The following is a 26,697-nucleotide window of genomic DNA, read 5'->3' as shown; positions in this document are numbered from 1 at the left end:
AAAATGTTATTAAACGTGGAGATCATTACCAAAGAAGTCTCTATAGTTCTCAACACGTGTTGTCTCACTTTGTGTATATCTTTATTTTAAAATAACATAAATTCTGTGGTTCAAATGTGATATAAAGGTAGAAAAATTCAAGCTAGAGGTAATTAAAAACGAGTTAACAACACCATTATCTCTAGATTCAACTACAGTTATTCTAAATATTCTATTGTAGTTCTTGCCAGTATTTATTCTATACACATGTATTCAGTATTTAAAGCATAGTGTGTTTATGTGTGTATGTGTTTATACTTGATGCTGGATTTTTTAATCACTTATATGCCATCTTATGATAATTATGTATCCAATTTGATTCTAATTGCTTTTTATTTGAATTATTATGCAGGCTAGATAGGCATTTGCCAAAGATCATGTATTTCATAATTTTTTGGTATGTTTATCTATTGATAGATAAGCAGAAGTAAGAAATAGCTATTTACATCTTATTGCTAACATACGTACACCATAGTTTGCTTTTTACATGTTTGTGAAGTGACATTAGTTTGAAAATGGAGACAAGCATTTTTTCCCATTTCTTCTGAAGCAGAATCTCAGAAAACCTCAGAAGTCATGGAAAAATCTTTAGAAAATTAGGAAACTGATGGATGGAAGGAGGCACTGAAGTGATTACACCTAATTCCTTACCGTAGGTATTTTATGAACAGGACACATAGCATTTTGGTTTGCCAAGTTTTAATGAGGTGCTCTTAGGAAGTGATTCATTCGTCTCCCAGATTATAATTGCATCATCCTCATAATATTTAACCCAAATCTGATTTATGAATAAAGATGAGTTAAACAATACTTGATAAAATAGAGAATTGGAATCATAAGGAAAAAATCTGAATATGTGTACATACTTCAACTTTACAACTACATTTTAACCACTCTTTCGTCCGCAAGTAGGATACGCCAGTTTTCCTTCCTGACAGGTTGTTCGAAATGTATGATCTGGTGTGCTTGGATAATATCCACGTATACAAGTAAATTCAACAGTGTCTTTTGTTTTAGAATAAAGTTTTTTATCATATCTCCATTTTAACTGTATGTTATGCTTTTTCATCATTTCTTCTGAAATTACACATGTCTCTGAAATTAACAAAAGGATAAACATAAAACATTAGGTAGGATACAACTATTTTCCATCGAATTTCAGTCTTTCAAGTAGAATCTTCTACCCTGGTTCAAAAATTGCTTCTCAAGATCTTTTCTAAACCAACTCATTGAAAATCTATAATGCACATTCCATCATTTTGAACAATTAATGTTGTAAGAATGAGGCACTGTTTTTAGTATAGTAATTAAATGTTATAATCAAAGATTCATAATGTCAGTTATCATATGAAGAGCTTTCATGAGGGACTATTTTGTTGCTATTGTTGCCTGAACAGGAAATTTTCAAACTTGATTTCCACACGTATTATAATTTGATGGTCAAGCATGCAACAGAATGGGTGTTCGTTAATCCATGAAAATTCTATTATAAACAGCTAAACATCATGCCAATTACACTGCTTTTCCCAGGATCCACGAGAAGATTGAAATACTTACCTAAGCACTTTGGTGGTTCTGACCACTCTCCATTCCGACACACTATGCGTCTGTTTCCCTGAAGCTCGTAGAAGGACTGGCACTGGTACTCAACGGTCGCTCCTGGAGGATATACTTGTGATGGGAATGAGGTGGTGTCTCCGTTGTCTATTGCTGGGGGAGGCCCACATTTTCCTTGAGAGTCTGGAAAATATGTTTGATTTACTGAAAGACTAAAAAAACCCTCCCACAGTTTAAAATAAAAAATAAAATAAAAATATAGCCTAATATGTAATATCAAGACTTGTGATTAGTGATTAGTGATGACAAATGATTTATTGAAGAAATTTTAAACACTGAAATGGAAAGGCACATTTTTAAGTCCTTCCTTTTACCCCACATAAACCACAAATAAGACGTTAACACATAGGTCTGCTTGGCAGTGTTCTGGTATCAGAACATGTTTTATTTAGTCAATATATGCTAGACACATGCGTAGCTAAAATAAACAAAAAAAATGTATCCTTATACATACTTTAAAACGTAAATCAGTATCTGTTGATTCTCTAGTCATATTTATTGAATTTCATTTTTATTAAGAAGAAACATCAACTCCATCAGCACCTTTAACAAACTTCAAAGAACTACAGCTTTGAATAGTGAGGAAGGGAATGCTGGCTTCCTTTTCTGGACAAGAGGAAGTGGAAATATTTCTGCTTATTGCATCTGCTAAGTATTCCTTCTGCTAAATAACATTCTGAACATATTATAAAAACCAACACAGGGGATTATGAAAGATGTAGAGAAGAAGTCAGTGTGGTTAGAGACCTTGTAATTCAAGGAATTACACTGCAGGGACTTGTTGGGTTTTCATCTTGCCTTCTGTGTGTTCTGGATGGGCTACTAGACTGCAACCCAGAAAGGATAACAAGTTCAGAAAGAAAAAAAGAGAAGGCTCAAGAAGCACTTGATGCCTTAAGCAAAGGCCCAGAAAGGAATAGCCTAGCAAGAGAGAAACAATTTTTACAATACTGAGTTACTCTAGAAATGCACCATAGAAGAAACCTGAGACCAACCCTTTCCCTGCCTTGATCAACAGAGGCCAAGTGAGGAGCCCAGGCTTCCACCCACATGGTGAGGGAACAGGACGCCTCTCCCCTTTCTCCTGGAGTCGGTGGAGGCCAGGTGGCAACCCTGGACTTGCACACCCCAAATGGCAGTAAGGGAGGCCTGATAAATAAAAGATTTCCATAAAATCCTTAGTCTGAAAACATAGTACTCAAAATATCCAGGATACAATTGAAAATCACTCATCATACCAAGGGCCAGGAAAACCTCAAAAGAGAAAAAACAATCCATAGAAGGCAGCACTGAGGTGACACAGATATTGAAATTAGTGGACAATGGTTTTTCAAAATCCAGTCAAATTGATAGCACTGGAAATTAGAGTCATATAAATTTTTAAGAAGCCACAGTGGATGGGCTCAGTAATACATTGCACATGGCAGAAGTATAACTAAGTTTGAATATAAACTAACATTGAAAATAGAGTGTACAGAAAATGCACAGATGGGACTTCCTAGGTGGCGCAGTGGTGAAGAATATACTGGCCAATGCAGGGGACATGGGTTCGAACCCTGCCCCAGGATGATCCCACATGCCGCAGAGCAACTAAGCTATTGAGCCCATGTGCCATAACTACTGAAGCCCACGGGCCTACAGCCCCTGCTCTGCAGCAAGAGAGGCCACCACAATGAGGAGCCCATGCGCCATGATGAAGTGTAGTTTCTGCTCTCCACAACTAGAGAAAACCTGTGTGCAGCATCAAAGACCCAGCACAGCCAGTAAAATAAATAACTATATAAATAAAATTTAAAAAATAGGAAAAGAAAATGCACAGAGCTTCAGGGACCCGTGGGAAGATAGCAAAACACTGTAGACCCTGAAAGTGGAAAGAAAGTGAACGGAGATAAAAACATTTTTTTTAAATAATGGCTGAAAATTTCCCAAATAGGTCAGAAGGCACAAGTCTACATATTAAAACATCTGAGGGAATTCCAAACAGGATAAACCCAAATAAATTAATGGCAACATACAGCATAATGATATTGCTAGAAATTAAAGAAAAAGGAAAACACTCAAAAGCAGCTAGATAGGTATCATGTAATACTTCTATGGAGAAAGGATTCAAACATCGGTAGGATTTCCATTCATGACCATAGAGCCAGAAAGAAGTGACAACCTTTTTCCAGTGCTGGAAGGAAAGAATCATCAAACCCAAATTCTATATCCAGTGAACTATCCTTTAGGATTGAAAGGAGAAAGAAAGACATTCCCAGACAAAGGAAAACTGAGAGATTTTTCTCCAGCAGACACAACACTTGAAGAATCGCTGAAGGAATTTTTCAAATAGAAAGGCAAATAGAAATGGGAATGAGACTTTAGGAAGGAAGAAAAAGAGAATGGATTGAGTTTTAAAAATGTAATAAGAATGTTTTTTCCTTAATGATTTTGTTAATGTATGTTTGTGCAAAATGATATCATTTGATACGGTGCTCAATGTACATAGAGGGAATACTTAACACATTTATGTTAAAAGTGTGGGGAGAGTAAATTAATCAAAATGAAAGTAAGGTGTCCATATTTCACCTGAAGTGGTAAAATGGCAATACCAGAAGGGGGAGGGGGCAGTTAAGCTATCTATGTTTTTCTTAATACCTGCAGAAACCTCTAACACCATGCAAAGAGATATACTCAAAATCAATGCAGATATATGAAAATTAAATTGTTTATAATGTTCAAAAATCCACAGGGAATACAAGAAAAGGGAATGGGGATGAGAAACAGAGGAAACACACAATAAACGAATAATAAAATGGCAGATATTGTCCCTAATACTTAATAGTTACTTTTAAGGTAAATGGTCTAAATACAGCAGTTAAAAGACTGAAAACGGCAGGGTGGACATATAGATAAGACTCAACTTTATGCTGTCTACAAGAAAAGTGCTTCAAACATGAAAACCTGTTCAAGTGAAAGACTGCAAAAATACATATCAGGCCAAACTTAACTTGAAAAACTAAACGTAGCTAATATATATCCTGGTTTGGATTCCCTTAGTTCCTGAACTCTAAACACGAGAGTATACTAGGCCCAAGTTCTCAGACTTTTTTTTTTATATGAATACTAATTCCCTGAGTGAGGTCAGCTAGTAACATACCTTTAAATGTCATCCACATGCCGAAGATGCCCAAATCTACGTCACTTTCTGTCATCAGGCCCCAGCTGCCTAGTCCCTGCCTCAATATAGAATTTCTTGGGCTGTCAAATGTACTTATGGTATCTTTCACACGTTTATTCTTCAGGAAATAACTGAGTGTCTTACTATTTAAGATAGGCAATGTTCCATCATTCCAGCTGTTCAAATCTGGTCAACTCTTTCATGAAGTAAATATGTCAGATTACTTATTCAGTTCACAAAAGAACTGAAATTTAAGCACCACCATTTTATTTGCATCAAAAAAATTAGTCCATAAGAAGTACTTCATTACACATGTATATCAACATATTGTATCCCTAATATATTCTCTAAAGTTGAGAAAGTAGGTGGGTAAGATACTCTACCTTTGCACTGAGGTGGTTTTGTCCAAGTTCCATTTAAACACATCACTTCTACCTCCCCGAAAATGTCATATGGCCTGATGCATTCATAACGTACTCTCTCGCCGTTTTGATATCTATGCCTCTCATTTCGTATAATAGCATTTTCTACTCTGGGTGGATTCTCACAGGAAACATCTGAATGGAAGGAAAAAAGTATCTCTAGTACAATGATCATTATAAACCGCAAGCCAACCAATGGGATGTCAAATATATTCCATGTTCTTTTAAAATCAGTAGTCTGTCATGAAAGAGTTCCTATTTCAATCAATTTCCATGTAAGATTTGGGAAAAGGAGACAAGGCAATATTTTTTAGTACAATTTAAGCTTCTGTATCTTAAATCTCTCCCCCATCCTTTTCTAGCTGGTTGATACACAGTTTTTAGGCCACTGCAAATAGAGCTTTTCCGGACGTCTCTTTCTGAGTTTAGTAAAATAAGGATTATAAATCATATGACTTCAAAAGGAATTTATAAACCGTATGAACATCCTAATAAAAAAGAGCATTTGACAACAGGATTTGGTTTAGTCATCCTGTTTGTGAACTATAACTTTAGGCCCTTAGAAAAATAAACACAGTAGCTTCTTCTTTAGAGACTATCAAGTCTCTAAAGAAGAGATCAGGAATTAACACACTATGATCAAGTGTGTTACTTGATCAAGAATTACCGCAGTATGAAGAACACCATAGATGAAGGAAGAAGATACTTAAAAGATCCAAACAGAAGGTCTGGAAAAATAACAGAAAAATAAATGTGTAAATTTATAAAAATACTCTTTATTGATATATTCTGCAAACATTTCAGGATAGTACAATGTGTATTGTGTCATTCATCCATGAGATTCAGTGGGATGTAAAGTACAATAGGCTGTAGCTATGGTTCCTCAATTGAAACTGTGCTTGTAATTCTTTGGGAATCATTAAAAGAGTTTTGGGGTTGCATCCCCAGGGTTGTTGATTCAACAATTTATAAAAGTTTTCAACATTCCCAGTGTTCTCTGAAAACAATTGTAAATGTATTGGCATTACGATGGGACTTAAGAATATATTCTACATTTTGTTAAAAGAGATATGCTTGTTACCTATAGCTAATTTTGTTAAAATCTTAAGTTGACAGTGACGGTAATGACTTTTAATAGCTTTATTAAGGTATAATTGAAATGTAGTAAACTGAACATATTTAAAATGTATGATTTGATGAAGTTTGAATCTGCAAAATCATCTGCAAAAAAACATATGTAAGATTATGAAGATATCCATTGTTCCGCAAATTCCTTATGTTACAAATAAGAATTCCGCCAAACATTTTGGAGTTATATTTTACCTTTTCTGTGACAATTTTCTAGTCACATTTTCCTGAGCGTACTCACATGGCCCGAGACTCAACACACAGTGGCTTTGCACACTACAGCACTCAGAAGACAGAGAAATCCCTTTGATTTCCTCCTGAGTGAATATGTGTCAACGTTTTCATTAACTTATTCTTTATGGTTATTTCACAGTGTAGACTATTTCTACCAATTGATTCAATCAAAAATAGACACACCTGAAAGTAGACAAAGTTATGTTCATATTTAGGAGGAAGTCTGAGTGTTGCAATCTGTTTCAACTCAGCTTGTCCATGAGCACAGGAAACCACAAGGTAAGAAGGACATTGATTAGTTAGATTTTCCTTATGGTACCTTCATACAAGTATTCCAGTTGCCCTGTTTGGGGTGTAAGATCTCTTTGATAATGCATTTCAGGTGCATTACAACAAAGCTAGTAAATTACTGCCATTTAGTAAATTTCAAACTTCAAAGTTTTACAATATCCCTAAATGTTTTGTGTGGGTAGTTTTCACAATAAGTTACTGTGGTCATCACCTGATAGGTACCGTGTTTACAACTTCCTGTAGAACTAGCTGTGGCCTGGCCCCAAAAGTAATGTAAAATACAAATTTTCAATAAAACATTTCTAGAAAGTAGGTGAAATTCTTAGCCAGTTGAATCATTTGTAATTTCACAGGCTTAGGAAGGTGAATAGATTTTTTTTTAAACTTACAATACATCTTAATACCTAGTAAACAGGTGATAGCACATTCTTGTCTTTCTGTATTATTTGTGGAGTTTTTATGATGATTTTTTCCATTTTGGACATATAAATGATATCTAGCACTGCATAATTCTGAGGTTTCCATCATAATGATTTGACATACATAGATCATGAAATGATTACAACCAGTTTAGTGAATACCCATCATTTCCTTCTTTGGTGTCGGTTACTGGAAAATTATTGTGTTCCTCTGTTTGTGATAGTCCTGTGATTTCTGTGTTCCTTGAAGTCCCATGTTGCTGTCTTTGCATTTAAAGAAGCAGTTACTTCCTCTATTCTTTATAAACTGACTTGGGGAGGGAAATACATTGTCTCACTGATAGGGATTTTCAACTTTTATAGACCTTTTTAAGGATACACCTGAGCCACACATCCTGATCCCTCGTGGGAGAGAATTTTGAAGCTCATATGCGTTTCTCAAGCTGTGTTGACACCTTCCTGGTTGCTGTCCTGGGGCAATGCCAAATGTTCACCTTGTGTGCGTTCCCACATTCTCACAGGGTCAGGCTGGCTTTCTAGAGGTCTCACTAGGCATCTGCAAAGGTTTGCATTGCCATCTTGGGGACATACAGCGGGAGCTGTCCATGGGGCAGGGGGAGGTGGATGTGTTGAGGGCGCCGCTGGGGAGCAGGATTCACAAGCAAGGTGTCTGCCATGGCTACAGGGTGGGCTTCCTGGTGGTGTCCACAGAATGGTTCGTAGGGTCCTTGTCCCTTGATGAAATCTAGCCTTGGATGCTGTGCTCCTGGCCTGTTCCCACCTCTCAGTCTGCAGATCACCCCAGGATTCTGGATGGGGGGAGAAGTGGGCCTTTTCATCAGTGTTGCAAGTTGAGGAAGCCAGCCATTACTCACATGCTCTGATTTTCCCCCACAGGTGACATCCTGTGCTGAGGGGTCTCTTGGCACTGAGCTGTGCCACTTTAGGGGAGGGGTGACACAGGTAACGTGCAACTGTCCCTCTAACCCTCTTGGACGTGTCCAGTCTTGAATCCTTGTGCTCCAACAGTGTGCTATCGTTTCTCTGCTAGACTCCTAGACTCCCACAAAGATCTTCTCATCCATGGATGATTGTCAAAGGATGAGTTTGTATCAGGAGAGACAGTAGAACTCCTATTCTGCCATCTTGCTGACATCATTTTGTTATTATAGGTTTCTTCTTTGTGTTTTTTTTCCCCTGTATTCTTGACTAATGTCTATCAATAGGCACATTTATTTTGTTATAGATATATATTTATAAATTTATTTATTTATTTATTTATTTATTTATTTATTTATTTATTTATTGGCTGTGTAGGGTCTTCATTGTTGTATGCAGGCTTTCTCTAGTTGCATCAAAGGGAGCTACTCTTTATTGCAATGCGCAGGCTTCTGTTTGTGGTGGCTTCTCTTTTTGCAGAGCACAGGCGCTAGGCACTTGGGCTTCAGTAGTTGTGGCACTCAGGCTCAGTAGTTGTGGCTCATGGGCTCTAGAGCACAGGCTCAATAGTTGTAGCGCACAGGCTTAGTTGCTCCCTGGCGCGTGGGTTCTTCCTCGACCAGGGATCAAATCTGTGTTCCCTGCATTGGTAGGTGGATTCTTAACCACTGTGCTACCAGGAAAGTGCCTATTTGGTTATGCATTCTTCAAGAAATTTGTACATACACACACACTTATAATAAATAAAACTAAATAGGCCTTTAGAAAAACAAGAAAAAGGGGATAAAAACCTTTTGCAGTGGATAATATAGGTGTCTCATAGAAAATTATAAACATACTGAGATCTTGGACCAGTTTACTCACTGACACAGATGCACCTGGGAGGAGGAGACCAGCCATTCTCATACATGTCATTGTGTTCTGGTTATTCTGCAGACCATACCCATCATAGCAGTGAACTCTTACAGTTTTACCCTGCAAATATTTTTCTTGAAAGTCTGGGTAGTATCCGTTTTCCAAATAATTGAAATACAAATACATTGTCCTAAGCGTCATAAAAACAGTAGAAAAGAAAAAAATGACATACAAGCGTGAGTCAAAAATTATCTGCACTCTGCCCGTAGAATTTACAGAAGTTTTCATATAACCAGAGTGCGGATAATTTTTGACTCAGCCGCATATGTTTAGTAAACTAGCGCATTAAAAATTAACTTTATACTCTTTACCTGACAATGCGTTATTATTGAAAAATAACAATATAAGTTATTGAAAATGAAAGCTACTCCCACGTTTGTTAGAAAAGAAATAAAATCAATGTTCCATATTATTTATCTTCAGTTTTTGTAATTCAAATATGTATAAATGATGCAGATATTCTTGTAAAGTCTCTAATTTCCCATGGGATGTCCATGAAGAGCTCCTCATAAAAGGAAGACTAATTTGGGCCTTTTTGCTCATAGAACTCGTCCCTTGGCCTTATTTTTGTTATACAAGACATAATTGCTCTCACTTATATACTGTTGTCTCTCCACTCTCTGAAAGATTTGAGCATATATAATTAAGGAGGTTTACTTACTGAGGCATGGTACTTCTGGAGACCATCCTTTTCATGTGCAAGTAGTGTAATCCGAGGAACTTTGTGAAGGAGGAACAATATCCTGATCACAGTGATAGTAAAAATATTGACCTACACTTGCTGGAAAGTAACCTCTATATGCAAAATATAGCCTTCCATGTTTTATTACTGGAAAATCACAAAGTTTCACTTAGAATAAAAAAAAGGATAGTAATGTTTTATCTTACTACACAAGAAATTTAAAATTAATCATTCCATCTGTCAGTTATATTATCTTATTAACATATTTCTACTCATTGCATTAGGGATTCTAGGATAAGAAAATTTATGAAAAATTGAGATGACTCATATATGTAAGGAGATCCTTGCGAATGAAACTTGACTTTCTACCTGCCAGTCCAAGATCTGTCTCCTAACTCGCCTGCCTCTGGGAGGGCCCAGCATTTCCAGTGTCCTGGGACTACTGAGGACAAAGTGGCAGTTGGGAAGGGCTGTGGTAGCACTGCTCACAGGTCACCCCCCAGCTTAGAGCAGAGTCGCAGCTCCCAGTTTCTCTGAGGAAGGACGTAGGCTGCACATCTAGACCCTCATCGTTTCCAGCTGCTGCCTGAGGACCTGGCTTCCCACTAACCTGTCCTGCGAGCTGGTGAAGCCCTGAATCTGCTCGGGTCTTGGGGATCACAGAGAGCAGAATCATGGTTGGAAGAGCACAAGGGTTGAAGGAGCATGCAGGCATTTCCCACAGCTCCTCTCCCCAGCTCAGTGCAGAGCGAGCGAAGGGATCAACTCCAGCTCCCAGCGTCACCAGCTTTCTGGCCTCTAGCTCCTCTGTCTCAGGAGACAGATGGGAGATGTCATACTCTAGCCCCACTGGAGGATGCTAAGTACAAAGACAGCAGTTTGGTTGATCATGGAGGTTAGAGAGGCACCAGAATCTCTGGCCAGGCTGATTGATGAAAAAGGCTTCTACGTATGAGGCCAGTCTGTGAGGCCTAGGAGATGTGGATGCTTAATCTAGTGCACAGATATCAACAGAGAGAGTGAAGGAAAATGGTAAAAGTGAGAAATATGTTCACATCAGAGGAACAGGACATCCATTGTTTTCATTCCTGACCCCAAACCCAAAATTGGACAGTCATCCACAGACACAGCAGCACCGCACTGCAGAAAAAAATATATATAAGTTCCATTTCACTGGACTTCATCTGCATCAACCTTTCCCTCCAATCAGCACAGCTTAAGGCTCATAGAAAACTCTCTTGGCCCCTGATGGCTGCCACAGGGGAAAAGCTGAGTGTGTGAATGATCTTCCATCTTCCATCATCCCCAGCCATGTGGGTGCTGCCTCAAGGGCTCATTTCTCTCTCACTCTACGCAGAGTGCTTAATAATGAGCTTCATGTCTGGGAGGCAGGAAGAGCCTAGAAAAGCCGCAGACAGGATGCTTACAGAGTATGAAAGGCAGGCTGATCCTACTATCAGCATTGCAGACTCCATCAAAGAACCCACTTAAAAGGTGCTGGGAAGGCCTCACCTGCAGATTCTCCCAACTGGCCCACTGGTCCCTTCAGGGCTCTGTCTGCCTCACTCACACACACACCCTCCCACCCTGTGGCCAGCCTCCTGTGAACACAACGGACACTGGAGGCGAGAGCAAGCTTTGATAGACAGCTAGTGAGCAGGCACAGAAATGTGGCTCAGATCTGAGGGCCAGGACGGAAACACAAGATTAAGATGTAGTGCAACTTTGGGGGAAAGAAAAGACAGGCTGTTAACACTCAGTGTGGTGCCTTGCTTGATGTAGACAAGGCACCCACGCCTAAGAATTCTGTCAAAAGACGGAGAAGTGTGGAGCAGGTGCCCGCATGGACGATCTGAGATAGCGTTGGCCTCTAGCAGGGCTAGAGCAGAAGAGAAGGAAGAGAATGAACAGCTATTCATTTGGGCAGTTGAAACTTGCCCACATGTGATGAGAGTTATTATTTATGTCTCCAAGAACCTCGACAAACTCAAAGTAGGCTAGACTCAGCCTTAGAGATCCCTGCTGAGACATGTAATCATCAAACTGCAAAGCCAAAGATAAAGAGAATCCTGAAGAGGACAACCTGAAGCAGCTCAACACGTGCGAAAGGTCCTGATTAAGATCAACAGCCCGTTTCTCATCAGAAACCACGGAGGCCAGCAGGCAGTGGTGAGATGTGAAATGCTCTCAGGAAAAAAATCAAACAGCAATTTTGTATCAGGCCATACCATCCATCATGTTAAAGGAAACATTAAGACATTCTTCAGTACACAGAAGCTGAAGGCATGTGTTACTGGTAGGCCTGACCTATGAGAAAGGCTTTAGGCTGAAATAAAAGGACATGAGACAGTAACTTGAAGCTAAATGAGGACATAAAGAACAATGGTAAAGGGAACTATAGGTATTCGTAGGTGTCTATAGGTACTAAAGCTAAGTATAAAAGCCGTTCTTATTGTGTTTATGATTTCTACATTCTCCATTTTTCCCATACGATTTTTAAAATGTCATAAAACAATAATTCTAAATCTCTGTTAATGGAAACATAACGCATGAAGATGTACTGCGTGCCAATAGCACACAAAGGGAAAGAAAGAAAGATGTATAGATTTCTGGGTGGTATTGCAGTTTGGCTGTCCTTATTTCAGGCTAGGTTGTTGTAAACTTAAGATGTGATTTAAAATCCCCAATGCAACCACTAAAACAATAACTGAAAACTAGAAACTGAAATGAGAAGGGAATCAGTGACTCACTGAAAAAATCCATTGTACATAAAAAAGGCATTAATAAGGGAATTAATAACAGAAAAAAGTGAGATATACAGAAAACGAATGAAAATGGCAGAAGGATGACCTTCACTATCAGCAATTACTTTACATTTCAGTGGAGAAAGGATTTGAAGTGTGAATCGTCTCTATGCGTCCACAAGACCCTTACTTAATTTTTCCCCAGCTGGATTGAAACATAAGTGACAGCACAGTGTGAGTTCAGCTGTACAACACAGTGAGTGGATACACATGTACACATTGTGAAATGGCGGCCACGATAAAGTTAGTTAGCATATCCAGAACCTCCCATAATTGCCTGTTTTTGTGTGTGATAAGAATATGTGTGAACTACTCTTAGCAAATCCCAGCATGCTATGTAGCACAGTATTGTTAACTAGAGTTACCATGCTACACGTTAGATCCTCAAAGCTGTGTCCTCTTATAACTGGACGTGTGTACATTTCCACAACATCTCCTCCCTTCTCCTCAACAACCAGCCCCTGGCCAAACACCATTCTACTGTCTCTTTCTATACTTTTGGCTTTTCCACATATATGTGAGATCAGGCAGTGTTTGTCTTCCTCTATCTGTATTGTTTCATGTAGGTCCTTTCACATTGATAATTGCGAGATTTCTTTCTTTTCATGGCTGAATTATTTTCCATTTTATATATATCTATATGTATATATATCTGACAGTGTCTTTATTCATTCACCCATTAATAGACACTTGGTTAACTTCCTCCTCTTGAAAACTGTGAACACTGTTGCTATGAACATAGAGATGCAGATATTGTTTTTTTCAGATCTATATTGGAGTATAATTGCTTTACACTGTTGTGCCAGCTTCCACTGGATAACAAAGTGAATCAGCTGTATTTATAAATATATCCCCATATCCCCTCCATCTTGAGCCTCCCTCCCACACTCCCTATCCTACCCATCTAGTCATCACTGATCAATATTTTTTCAAGATAGTGATTTCATTTCCTTCATATATATATATACACACACAGATATATATATATATATATACATGAATAAGTGGGACTGCTGGATCATATGGCAGTTTCAGTTTTAAATCTTTGAGAAAACTCTGTACTGTTGTCTATAGGGCCTTTTCCAATTTTCATCCCCACCAACAGTGCATAAGGCTTCTCTGTTTTCCACATCCTCAGTGACATTTGTTATCCCTTGTCTTTTTGATAATAGCCAATGTAACATGTGAGGCGACATTTCATTCTGTTTTTGACTTGCAGTTTCCTGCTGACTCATGATAGAGCCCAGAAAACAATAGAAAAGATCAACATTCACCACAATCAGGTGGAATTTATCCCTGAAATGCAAGGTTGGTTCTACACAGACATATCAATAAGTGACACATGACATTAATAAAGGATGACAATCACATGATCATTTCAATAGATGCAGAAAAACACGACTAAATTCAATCTCCTTTCATGATAAAAAGTCTCAACAAAGAGACATATCTGAAGCAAGTGAGGTCTATGTATAATAAGTGTACAGGTAACATCATACTCAATGACAAAAGGTTGAAGACTTTCCTCTAAATCAGGAAAAACACAAGGATGCTCATTCTTCACCATTCCTATTCAACATAGTACTAGGAGCATTTAGTCCAGAGAAAGCAAGAAAAGGCATGCAAATCAGAAAGGACGATGTTAAACTGTCCATATTTGCAGATGACACGATTTTATACATAGACTATGCTAAGCCAAGAAACTGTAAGAATTAATAAATGTAGTAAGGTTTCAGGATACAAAACCAACACACAAAACTCAGTGCATTTCTATACACTAACAACCAACTATCTGAAAAAGGAATGAAGAAATCAATCCCATTTTAATAGCACCAGAAACAATAAAATACTTAGGAATACACTGAGCGAAAGAAGTAAAAGATCTATACAGCAAAAACTATGAGACATTGATGAAAGAAATTGATGAAGTCACAAATATATGGAAAGCGATTTCATGTTCTTGGATTGGAAGATTATTGTTTCAATGTCCATACTCCTCAAGGCCATGCATAGAGTCAATGGAGTCCCTATCAAAGTTCCAATTGCATTTTTCATAGAAATAGCTACTGCAATCATAAAATTTGTATGGAACCACAAAAGACCCCAAATAACCTAAACAATCCTGAGGGAACAGAAATGAAAACAAAGCTGCCGGCATCATATCTCCTGATTTCAAACCGTATTACAAAGCTTAGCAATCAAAGCAGCATGTTCGTGCCCTGAAAACAGATGCACAGACCAATAAAACAGAATGGAGAGCCCAGAAATAAACCTGTGCTTAAGGTCTTCTAAGATGTGACAAGGGAAAGAAGAATACTCCATGGGTAAGGATAAGCTCTTCAACAAATGGTGCTTTGAATACTGAATATTCAAATGGGAACGAATGAATCTGCACTCCTACTTTTCAGCTTTTAAAAAATTAACTTGAAATGGATTACTCAAATGGAAGACCTGAAACCATAAAACTCTTTGAAGAAAATGTAGGAAGAAAGCTCCTTGACATTGGTCTCAGCAGTGATTCGTTGGCTATGACACCAGAGCATAAGCAAGAAAGGAAAAAATTAAACAATAGGGACTAATTACACTAAAATTTTCTGCACAGTAAAAAACAAACCAATCAAAAAATAAAAACAATACAACAAAAAACCAACAAAATGGAAAAGCAACACATGGAATGGGAGAAAATATTTGTGAACCACATATCTCATAAGCAGTTAAGAGCCAAAGTATATAAGTAAATAATGCAACTCAATAATAATAAAAAAAAATAATCATAATACTCATCTGATTTTAAAATCTGAATTAAAGCCTAAATAAACATTTTTTCTAAAGGAGCAAATATATGGCAAACAGTTATAGGAAAAGACGCCCAGCACACTATTCCTCAGAGACTCACTATGGATCCAAAAACTTTAAGTGAGTGAAAGTGAAAGTTAGAAAGGGATATTGCATGTATGTTGTATCCACACTGAGGCAGAGTCTTGCACAGGTACTTGAGAAAGAAGATATGCAAGTGGCCCCAAATCACATGAAAATGTGTCCATCGCTAATCATCACGGACAAGCAATCTATTAAAAAAAAAGAAAGAAAGAAATACTATTCCAGTCATTAGAAAGGCTAAAAGCAGAAAGACTTGCAAACCCTAATGCTACTGAGGGGGTGGAACAATTAGAAGTCTCATAGGTTGTTGGTGACCATTCAAACTCTTGTCCAACCACTTTGAAGAACGTTGTAGTTATCTGTTGTATAGTGAGCCACGCTGCCAGCTTATGATCCAGCCATTTCGCCTCAGATATTTACTCCCGAGAATTAGAATGTGTGTCCCTGGCCACCCACTGAAAGCCTTAAACAAGACTGTTTGCAGCAGACTTTTCACAATAAGTAAAAGCACCCAAATTACCACCCAGAGGAAAATGAATAAATGGATCGTTGTGTAGTCATATTAAAACAAAGGATTACTCTTCACTAAAAGAAAGAACTACTGATACATTCATTTACATTTATGAATTTTTAAAATATTTGTTCAGTGAAAAATGTCAGACACAGAAGTATACATTTTGTTTAATGCCATATGTATGCATATGTTATACATTTTTTTTGTTCACCTGGAATATATTTAAGGTTCCTCTTGATTTTCCTTTGTTCTCCATTTTTTAAAAGCTATAATTGATGTACCATAATATTTAGCCTGTATCAGACAGTCCGATTCTTTTTCTGCATTGCGAATAAACATGAAGTCGTTCTTTTCTCCATTTCATTGTACCCCAGTCGTGCCCCTCCGAAATAGGTAATGTTCTCCTCACTGACCTTCCCTTCTCTTCTTGGATGTTCTGGTCCACTTTCCAAAGAGCAGCCATAGTTTATTGTCTCCTTTCCCTATTTAAAGACTCCCAGAGGTTTCCAATTTCGCATGGACTGAAAATCCAAACTTTTTCTCACGGCCTAAAACTCCTAAACTACTGAATCCAACACTTTACCCTCATGAGCCGCACTGGCCTCCCTTGTTTTCCTTCATAAAATTCAGCTCGTGATGCTGTCAGGCCGTTTCTCTGACTTCTTCTCTTCAGATGTCAGCCTCAAGCTGGGGAAGATTCCCAAACGCTCTTCCATGAAATACGCCCCTCCTATCCTCTTCCTTAAATTTATCTTTATAATGTGCATGATGTGGACTCTTCAATTCCCAACTTCTCCTTTTTTAGCATTATTGCTATTTTTACTGTCAGCCTCCCACTTGATGGTGGATAGTCTGTGAATAAAGGACACGGACCCCTTAGCGCGCTGGTCTCCCACACCTGTGGAAGTGCTTGGTGTGTAACAGGTGCACCGTGAACACTGCCTGGATGAGTTAATGGAGATGCCGACTGCGGAGGGCTAGAACAGAGCTTGTTCTCTAGAGGCCTTGACTGTGCTTGAGGAATCTTACTCTCAGGGCTCTGGAGTCTCATTCATTGAAGCAACTGTCTTGCTTCTACATGAAAACATGGGACACTCCAACTCACCATCAGGACCAGTATATTCTTATTTTTAATTGGGCTTCTATGAAAGAATTTTTCATATTTTAAATTATACACTGGAAACCAAAATTTCAGAAGTACAGAATCCTAACAATGGGGAAATTATCAATAATTTTGCTCTGGTCTTTTAAATTTAACATTTACCAAAAAAAAAAAAAAAGAAGAAGAAGATAAATGGGAAGTACATGTGTGTGCTAAGCTACATGACCTTGCAAATGTGATGTTTTACCTATCACTCTGTGTAAAATTTATTTTCATGGTATGTGTTGGGGAAGCTGCTAGAGTGGGTTTGTTCAGGCCTCAGAGAGAGAAGCAGGCCTCTGAGCGACCTGTGACCCTGCCTGGACTGCCCGCCCGCTTACACACCAGACAATAGCTGCTAACCCTCAGGGGGCACGTGTGATAAGAAAGGGACTCATCCTGGAATTTTTTGTGCCCTGGGGACCTGGCCAGCCCCCCGGGGCCTGGAAAATCTTGTGACTCACGTGATGAAACCACAGCATTGGTAAAGTAAATCCAGAGCTGCATTTTTACATGCAAATTGATGATATCAGTTTGTGGCCTGGAATTATAAGCAGAAGCCCCCAGAACTCCAGTCTAAGGTCTCACCTGTGGAGTGGATGCACTGCGCAAGACCCTTCCCAACTGGGAATCCAGATGGCTGTCACTCAGGACTGCCCGGAGCTGCGTGGATCTGGATGTAGGTGTTTTCCCAGTTTGGTGATGTATCTACATTTATGTCTTGCTGTGTTGCTTTCCTTACGCTGTAACATTGGGACTCCAGATTGCTCCTGCTTGGATGTGGATGTAGGTGCTTCCCCAACTTGGTGATGTATAACCCTCTGCCTTTACTATTCTTTCTTAGTGTACTGTAATCTTTGTTAATTCAGTAAACTCTCTAAACTCCTGTTTACCTGAGTGTAGAGTGGTTATTTTGCCAGTGAATGCTACAAACCTTAAAATTGAAAGCAAGGCTTTTGGCCAAACTTATGCCAACTTGTCTTAAGTAATTTCATTATAAACATTAAATTTGTGCTACTTAGACCCATGTGTTTTGCAAACGTTTCCCGTTTCTTGCTAATGTTTTGATTTTATCATAAATTATTTTCATGTAATTAGACAAAGTATTTTTAGTGATGATCCAAATGTTTGCATGTCTACTTAGACACAGTTGGAACCCTGAAACTGAGGAGGTGGCAAGAGTAACAACAGCAACACTGCATATCCTTAATACTGTTATGTCTCTATAAAATATAAAAGAATACAGGATGTGAGAGGACAGTGTCTTACTTACAGCCACGACTGCATTTAGGAGGGGAGGACCAGCCACCTTCTGCACATGTAATGCTGCCCTGATTATTTGGGAGGCTGTAGCCGGTGTCACACACAATTTGTACAGTGTCACCTTCCCGGTGTGTTTGTCCTGAAGATGCAGAATGACCATTTTCCACCCAAGGGAAAAAGCACTGTCCTAAGGGCCAAAAGATGACAGATACAAATCTTGCAATGGAAGAGCATTACATTTGCCAAGTTTCAAAAGAGAAATCAAGTGCAAAATTTTGTTTCTTATAAATTAGGCCATGCATGTAAAAAATTAATATGCCATGTCAGTAATTAAGGCTTGAATATAGAAAAAATTTGCATTTGTAAAGTTACTTTCCACAAACAGCTTCTCAGAACGAGACATGGCATAGGTCATCTTGCTGGTCCCTCCCGTCCCCGTCGCTATGACTGTCCAGACTCTGGGATGCCTTTGGGCACAGCCTCTCCCCTCTCTGAACACACTGAATAATTCATCTGGATAATGAGGAGGGTGTTTACTCACTGAGACACTTTGGGCTTGGTAACCATCCTTTCTCTGTGCAGGTTATTTTATTCCAGAGTAATTGTGAAGGAGAGACATAGCTGTGATCACAGGTGTAGTAGAAATATTTCCCTGTGTCAACGGGGAAGGTTTGTTTATATCTGTTTTCCTCATAGATGGTTCCATGTTTTATCTCTGGAAAATCACATGTTCTTCCTTAGGAAAAGAAAGAGTATCCTACATTAATGAATAGTTCTAGTTATGTTAGTAATCCCACTGATGAATTTATTATTCTGTTTAGCTTCGTTATTCCACTTGCATTAACGATCGCGATCTGGCACAGTCTATTACTAAGAGTACAAAGGTACTTGAGGAGCTCAGGATGTTTAAGTTCTTTGGAAGTATTTCCAAGATTAAAGACACAGAAAAATGTAACTGCTGAGGAAGAGAACAGATGTGGTTCTATGGAGTAAAGCTCCCAGATCTAAGATGTTTGCTTCTGGAGGGATGGGAGGACTGTCTGTGGTTCTCCTTTCACGTCTCATGCCTCTTCTTCCTGTGTCCTCTGCAGAGATTCTCCAGCATCTTGGCATTTTCCATCCCTCCTCTGCCACCGGGTCCCATGTTGCATAGAAGACATGTATGAGCAAATATACGTTCACTTATGAATGTATATATTCAGATATACATATAATGACGCATGTACATATGATCATGTCTTACCTTTTAAGTGAAGATAATTTGGATATTAAATATTCATAAGGAAAAAATTAGCAACAAAAAACTGAGATATAGTTACTAAATTCTGATGACTGTCCTCTAGTAATACATAGCAAGAATTTAAATACACTTCAGTGGAAAAGAGAAAAATAATTTTTGATTGTTATTGTACACTTAACGATGTGTCACTATGATTGTATTTGTTTGCTAATGCTGCCATGATACAGCACCATAGACGGGATAGGTTAAATCACAGAAACTTATTTTTTCACAATTCTAGAGGCTAAAGGTCTAAGATCAAGGTATCAGCAGGGTTGGTTGGTTTCTTCTGTGACTCCCTCCGTGGCTTGTAGATGACCATCTTGTCCCTGTGTCTTCCCACGGTCCTCTCTCTCTGTGTCTGTGTCCTAATTTCCTCCTCTTCTACCCACACCAGGTTTACTGATATAGAGCCCACCCTAATGACCTCATTTTAACTTAATTACCCCTTTAAAGACTGTACCTCCGTATACATTCACATTCTGGGGTCCTGGGAGTTAGAACTTCAACATATGAGTTTTGGAGGACAGAATTCAACCTGTGCCCACTAAGTACACAAAGGTGTCTCTATTTACACAAAGTTGTGCTTCCACATAGCAGGTTCCTATCTCTGTTGAGAAACATTGGTGCAACCCAAGCTTACAGGGCTTCCAGCTCAAAGGCTACTTTTAAAAAGAGTTCCCTGAAGGTGAATAGTTTATATTGGACAGAAATCTTTGTTATATTGTTGCTATTGTTGTTGCTAATGAAAGAAATTGTGCAAATATAGGCTTAAATAACATACAAAACCAGCCATGCAACAGATTATTTAAATTAATTCTTCTTGTAATTAAGAACTAAGACATAGTGAATCATATTCTATTTATAATGATGAAATGAAGTATCCTAAAGCACGTTAGAGTTTTAGGTTACAATAAGTTGGAAAGGAGAGTTTTGATTTTAAAAGAAATGAGACTTTAAAAAGAATCACAGATGAAGAATTTTTAAAGATGTAAAAGGAGAAAAGTTAATTGTACCAGTAAATTCTTTAAAATATTTATACATGCAAAAAGAGCTTTCAGAACTAAGACACATGCAGAAATTACTTTCCAATTTAAAGGTAAGTTAAGGAAATGACCAATTGTATTTGTTACATTACAATTATAATTATTTAGCATGCAAGCATTGCACCCAGATAAAATTAATATAGAAAAATATTACTCCACAGGTGAAAACACATCTGAACAATGTGTTAGAGTTAATGCTCTAAAATTATTTGTTAATTTGCTTACTCAGCATTTACCAGTGACCTCAGAAATGTAAATTATAATATATTGTCATCCCACTGGAAAGTAAGAATTTACTATACTTTTTGTTGAAATAGCTGTTCTTCTTTACCTGCTGCTAATTTTGTTGAGATAGTAAATGGATCGTGATGTTAATGACTTCTAACAGTTGCATGAAGGTATAATTGAAATATAGTAAAGTGCGTGCATTTGAAATGTCTGGTGTAAGCATTTTTTCCCTAGGAATCCATAGAACCATCACCATACTCAACATTATAAAGATATCCATCGCTCCCAAAGTTTTCCTTGTGTTAAACCTAAGAAACCGCCATCCATTTTTAAGTCAGAAGCAGCTTGTGACGTCTTAACTAATGTTGCATGAGTATATTCACGTATCTTAATAATCAGTATTGACAGTCTTTTTGCTGTGGAACGCAACAAACAGAGAAATCGTAATTTCTTTCTTCTTCCCTTAGGAGAGGATGACATAATTTTCCTGTAAGGTTACTGTCTATCATGGTGACACAATACAGTCAATTTTTACTAGTCTACTCTTAAAGTATAAAGACATGTGAAGCAAATGAAACATGGATCTACATTCAAGAGGGAAGCTGAGTGTTTAGATCTGTTCCAACTTACCTTGTCCATGAGTGCAGGAAACCCACAGGGTGAGGATGACATTGAGTAGTAACAGCATGTTAGATATTCCCAATGGCATGCTCATACAGATATTGCAGTTATGTTGTCTGGTTGTTTAGCAGTTTATCAAGTGTGACTCTGAACTGAAGGGCATTTCTATGAAGCTAGATACCTGAGGTCACTTAGTAAATATCAAAGTTCAAAGAGCTTTGCAAACTACCTGAATTCCTGGTAGTGGTTTCACAACATTTTCCTGAATTCCTCCCTGATAAGTACTTGTGCAACCTTTCTTAGGGACAGTAGTAGGCTGACTCCAAAAGTGATATAAACCAAATCAATCACTAGGCAGAAGAATGGGATATTTTTGGGCAGGAGGAATAGAACAGAGTTGAATAAATCTAGTGCTTGTTAATCTTCACTATGTGTCAAAATCATTGGAGGAGGCATTAGAAAGAGTGAAGGGAATTGGGAGCTGCCTCCAAAAATTCTCAGATGTTTAATTTGGAGTTGGGTCCAGGAATTAGTATTTAAAACAAACAAACAAACAGACGACAGACAGACAAAAAACCTCTTCAGATAAATCTAAAAAGCAGCATCTTGGACGAATTGGGTGTTTCATGAGCCACATACCATTGTGTCTCCTCACTGGAGTCATGTATACAGTTGCTGCTTGAATAATAGGGGTTTGAAATGCATGGGTCCACTTATAGGCAGATTTTTTTCAATAAATATGTGCCACAGTACTAGGTGGTCCATGGTTGGTCCAATATTAGAATGCAGAACCCTGGATATGGAGAGCTGACTGTAAAGTTATATAATTTTTAAATTAAACACTTCCTAAAAATCGGTGAAGTTTTTTCTCAATCATGTGAATCATGTGTGAATAACTGTGAGTCCATGTCACTGTCACTTTCTCATGTCCTTTACTTGCCTTCACTCAGCTTCTTTGCTTAGGGAACTATGAAAACCAATGTGGATTGGGAGCTTATACCACCATCTATATTTTCTTGTGCTTAGGGAAGCACCGGTTGTTTAAAACTCACATGGGATAACACTAGTGAGTACAAGAGTTTCAGCATATTCTTCGCATTAAATATTCTTTCATGTGCTTTGGGGCAACTTTTATTTTTTTTTATTTTTTTAATTTTTTTACACTATATTCAAATGCACACAATGATATCCCTTTTGTTGCAGGAGTACAACTCAAGAATCTTCAGCTGTTCTTTCACTGACTTATTAATTGCATTTATTCTGTATTTTGTTTACATGTGTATATATAACCAATCACATTTGTCATCATTTAAAGCACAATTCTTTAATATCAGAGAATTGCTTTCAAGCATGTAATTAACATGGAAAATGTAATATTACTATAATGGAGGAGAAAATACATCAGTCACCGATGTCAGAGAGTTAATTCATTGAAATTATTTATTTCCTTACTTAATATAACTACAGTAGTTTCAAAATATTAAAAAAATTATTAATGTATGTAACTAAGACTTCCAGAATAGCAAAATAGCTTATATCAGACTAAACCTTCTATAAATAAACATTTTAAAAATAATTAAAAAATTATGAACTAACACCAATTATAACAATGACTGCTTGAGAGAGAAAAAGCTAGCAGAAAATGGAAAGTGTCCTACTCTTGGAAGAATGGAACCAAACTGTGAGATCGGTATTGACCCATATTCTGAACGTAGATCACACTCACCTGCGCATGGTGCATGGGTGGCTTAGCTCCAGCAGAAAGCAAGAGTCTCATTTGTGTGACAATGTAGAGACCTGTGTGTGGGGCTGGCAGGACACCTGCTGTGTGAGAGGAGAAACCCATGAAGCCTCACCAGGGAAACTCCCCATAATCTTTACATTTCTCCTTAAATTACCTACTAAATCCACACGAGTGTTTATGGGGTGAGGCTCCAATATCACAGAGAATAACATTCTAAAGAGACTTACCAGAGAATAATGAAGAGTATTTAATAATAATAAAGAATCAATTCAGATGATGTTGAATACACTAACGCAAAAGCAAAAAAGGCATAAAAATTGTGAGGGAAAAATAAAACATACTTCTGTACAGTTTAAAAATAAACGATTTTACAAAGCAGAGCTATTAGAAGTAATACACACTAAAGTTTTTAAATAGGAAAAAAAATTGAAAGACAATATTAAAAAGAACACTATATCAATTCTTAAAAACTTGAAATATTAAAGAATACATTTAACAAAATATTTGAAGGGAGCGACCCTGAAAATTGAGAACCATTACTGAGAAACATATTAAAAGACAAGTCAAGGAAGAAGTAGATGATGAACCTGGATTGGAAGATTGAATATCATGAGGATGTCAATTTTCCCCCATTAATGTTTTGAACATGACCCAAGTAAAATTTTTTTGTTTGGTCTAAAACTAATTGACAACATGATTTTAAAAATGCATATGTATATGGGCATGTCAGTCTTGAAAATAAAAGAACAAATTAGAGGATTCATAATACCAGGTAACTAGATTTATAATTAAAGTGTCATGATGTGGCAGTGGCATTATACTCGAATTTGTCAGTGGAAAGATGGGAGTTCAGAAATACCCACACAGAGAGATCCCTTTTTTATGCACCAATGTAATTCAATGGGGAAGAAATGTTTTCCCTAGAAATGGTGAGGTGACAATTGGATTTTGGGTGGTAAACAAAAGAACCTTTGTTTTTAAAAAAATGTTTGTTGAAGTATAGTTGATTTACAATGCTGTGTTAATTTCTGCTGTATAGTGAAGTCATTCAGTTATATATATATATATATTATTTTTCCTATTCTTTTTCATTATGGTTTCTCTCAGGATATTGACTATAGAGTTCCCTGTTCTAAACAGTAGGAATTGTTGTTTATCCATCCTATATATAATAGTTTGCATCTGCAAATCCCAAACCCCCAGTTCTTCCCTCCCCAACACTCTTGGCAAGCAAAAGCCTGTTCTCTATGTCTGTGAGTCTGTTTCTGTTTCATAGATATGTTCATTTGTGTCATATTTTAGATTCCACATATAAGTGATATCATATGGTATTTCTCTTTCTGATTTACTGAGTGTGAAAATTTCTAGATCCATTCATGTTGCTGCTAAAGGCATTATTTCACACTTTTTCATGGCTGAGTAATATTCCCTTGTGTTGATATATATGTACCACATCTTTATCCATTCATCTATGGCTGGACATTTAGGTTGTTTCCATGCCTTGGCTATTGTAAATAGTGCTGCTATGAACAGAGAGGTGCATATATCTTTTGAAGTTATAGTTTTGTCTGGGTATATGCCCAGGAGTGGAATTGCTGGTTCCGAGAGTAACTCTACTTCTAGTTTTTTGAGCAGCCTCCATACTGTTTTCTGTCATGGCTACACCAATTCACATTCCCACCAACAGTGTAAGAGGTTTCCCTTTTCTCCACACCCTCTCCAATATTTCTTATTTGTAGACTGATTAATGATGGATCTTCTGACCCTTATGAAGTGGTCCTTCATTGTAGTTTTGATTTGCATTTCTCTAATAGTTAGCGATGGTGAGCATCTTTTCATGTGCCAATTGGCCATCTATATGTCTTCTTTGAACTTATTTAGGTCTTTTGCCCATTTCTGGTTAGATTATTTGGTTTATTTTGTTGTTGTTGTTATTGAATTATATGAGCTCTTTGTATATTTTGGAAGTTAAGCCCTTGTCAGTGATATCATTTGGAAATATTTTTTCCTAGGCCGTAGGTTGTCCTTTCATTTTGTTTATGGTTTCCTTTGCTGTGCAAAAGCTTATAAGTTTGATTAGGTCTAAACTGGAATCTTATTAAAATATCTCTACCTTCACTTTTAATTGAAAATAGTGACAGGGAGGTCGTTCAGCTGTGGCAGTGGTAATGAAGCTGATCAGAAAGAAACAGCAAAATAGATCTTCTACTTCACAGAGAATATTATTCTTAATTAATTAATTATTCAAATGTCATTCTTCTGATGAAAGTATTCCTGTGTTGGGAACCAAGATCTTCAGACGAAAGAGCATAAGGCCACAGGTTCAGCGAGCAACCCTTTTGCTAGTGGTAATATGAGTGTGTCACTGCCATTTCCACACCTCGATTCTGGTCCTGTTAATCTTGGGCAAGGGAGAGACAGCACCATATAGTGGATGCTGACTTAAGCATCTACAGCCAAGAGAAAACAGCCATAACCTGGCAAAGTATTGACACCTTGCAAACTCTCTGAAACTGAGTTTTCCAAATGCTATGCCATTGTTCTATCAGTCTAACTGCTTCAGGGTGCTGGGGGCCATGAATCGACTAGCGAATTCTAAAAGTGTAGGCTAGTGCTGCATTTCATTTGCTGTGACATGCGTCCGTGATCAGAAGCAATGCTGTGAGGATTAGCAGCATGTGGATGGGCACACGGAGAAGCACTGTGTGTCAGGAAGGCAAATCCATACCCAGAGGGAGTGTCTATTGCAGAAAGGACAAAACGCAGTGTCTCCCATGATGGCAGTGTCCACAGTAATCAACCTGCCATCAAGTGGCCGGCTGATCACCCCAGGGATTGTGCCACACAGGAAACTCAGCTGGTCTCTGCTAGCAGAGAGGGCCCTCAGCAGGGGGTAAGTGGATAGGCTTTGGTGAGTGCAAGTCCATGTTTCTGAGCCCATGAATGACCTCCATTCCTATTACCATGGCCCCTTTGTACATGAGCCCACCAGGAAATGACAGCCATGGCTGGGGACAGAGTCTGACTGTATCCGTCAAACAAGTCATCCTATCCACTTGACGTATAAATCTTCATCTGCTGAGAGCAGCCTTTGGTGAGCATCACATAGGACATAAATATCCTCCCCTTTTTTGCTCATCAGAGAAATCTATCCTCATACTTCTTTTCATCTCCTTGTTACCAATTTTCCAATTTTTTTTTCTTCAATTTCTAGGACCCCGTTTCTTCCTACTTTAACAGCCGATATCCTGTGTGGTTGGAAGTTTAATTTTTATTATAATCCAGCTACTGGTAGGATGAGACTCTGGGTTTACTTTTCAGTGATCTCAGC

The 26,697-nt window shown here is 37.9% G+C and overlaps 1 protein-coding gene across 2 annotated transcripts in view; it reads right to left on the bottom strand.

The window, feature by feature from the left end:
- Positions 1-432: 432 nt before the first annotated feature.
- Positions 433-26,697, bottom strand: part of CFH (complement factor H) — a 135,226-nt gene continuing 108,961 nt past the window's right edge. Inside the window, exons 1-6 of one of the 2 annotated variants that reach the window (XM_057726228.1) lie at positions 21,632-21,766; positions 18,990-19,184; positions 18,459-18,635; positions 5,200-5,373; positions 1,597-1,779; positions 461-1,134 (exon numbers count right to left, since the gene is read on the bottom strand). In XM_057726228.1, the coding sequence (XP_057582211.1) occupies positions 926-1,134; positions 1,597-1,779; positions 5,200-5,373; positions 18,459-18,635; positions 18,990-19,184; positions 21,632-21,716 (1,023 nt within the window). In that variant the 5' untranslated portion in view covers positions 21,717-21,766 and the 3' untranslated portion in view covers positions 461-925. Of the gene's footprint in view, positions 1,135-1,596; positions 1,780-5,199; positions 5,374-18,458; positions 18,636-18,989; positions 19,185-21,631; positions 21,767-26,697 lie in introns of those variants that run through there. The other variant, XM_057726224.1, reaches the window with a different exon arrangement.

Source organism: Hippopotamus amphibius, chromosome 3 (genome assembly GCF_030028045.1).
Source record: "Hippopotamus amphibius kiboko isolate mHipAmp2 chromosome 3, mHipAmp2.hap2, whole genome shotgun sequence".
NCBI classification, from domain to species: domain Eukaryota; kingdom Metazoa; phylum Chordata; class Mammalia; order Artiodactyla; family Hippopotamidae; genus Hippopotamus; species Hippopotamus amphibius.
Note: the sequence above shows the minus strand (reverse complement) of the source record. Positions and strands in the feature narration are given on the sequence as shown.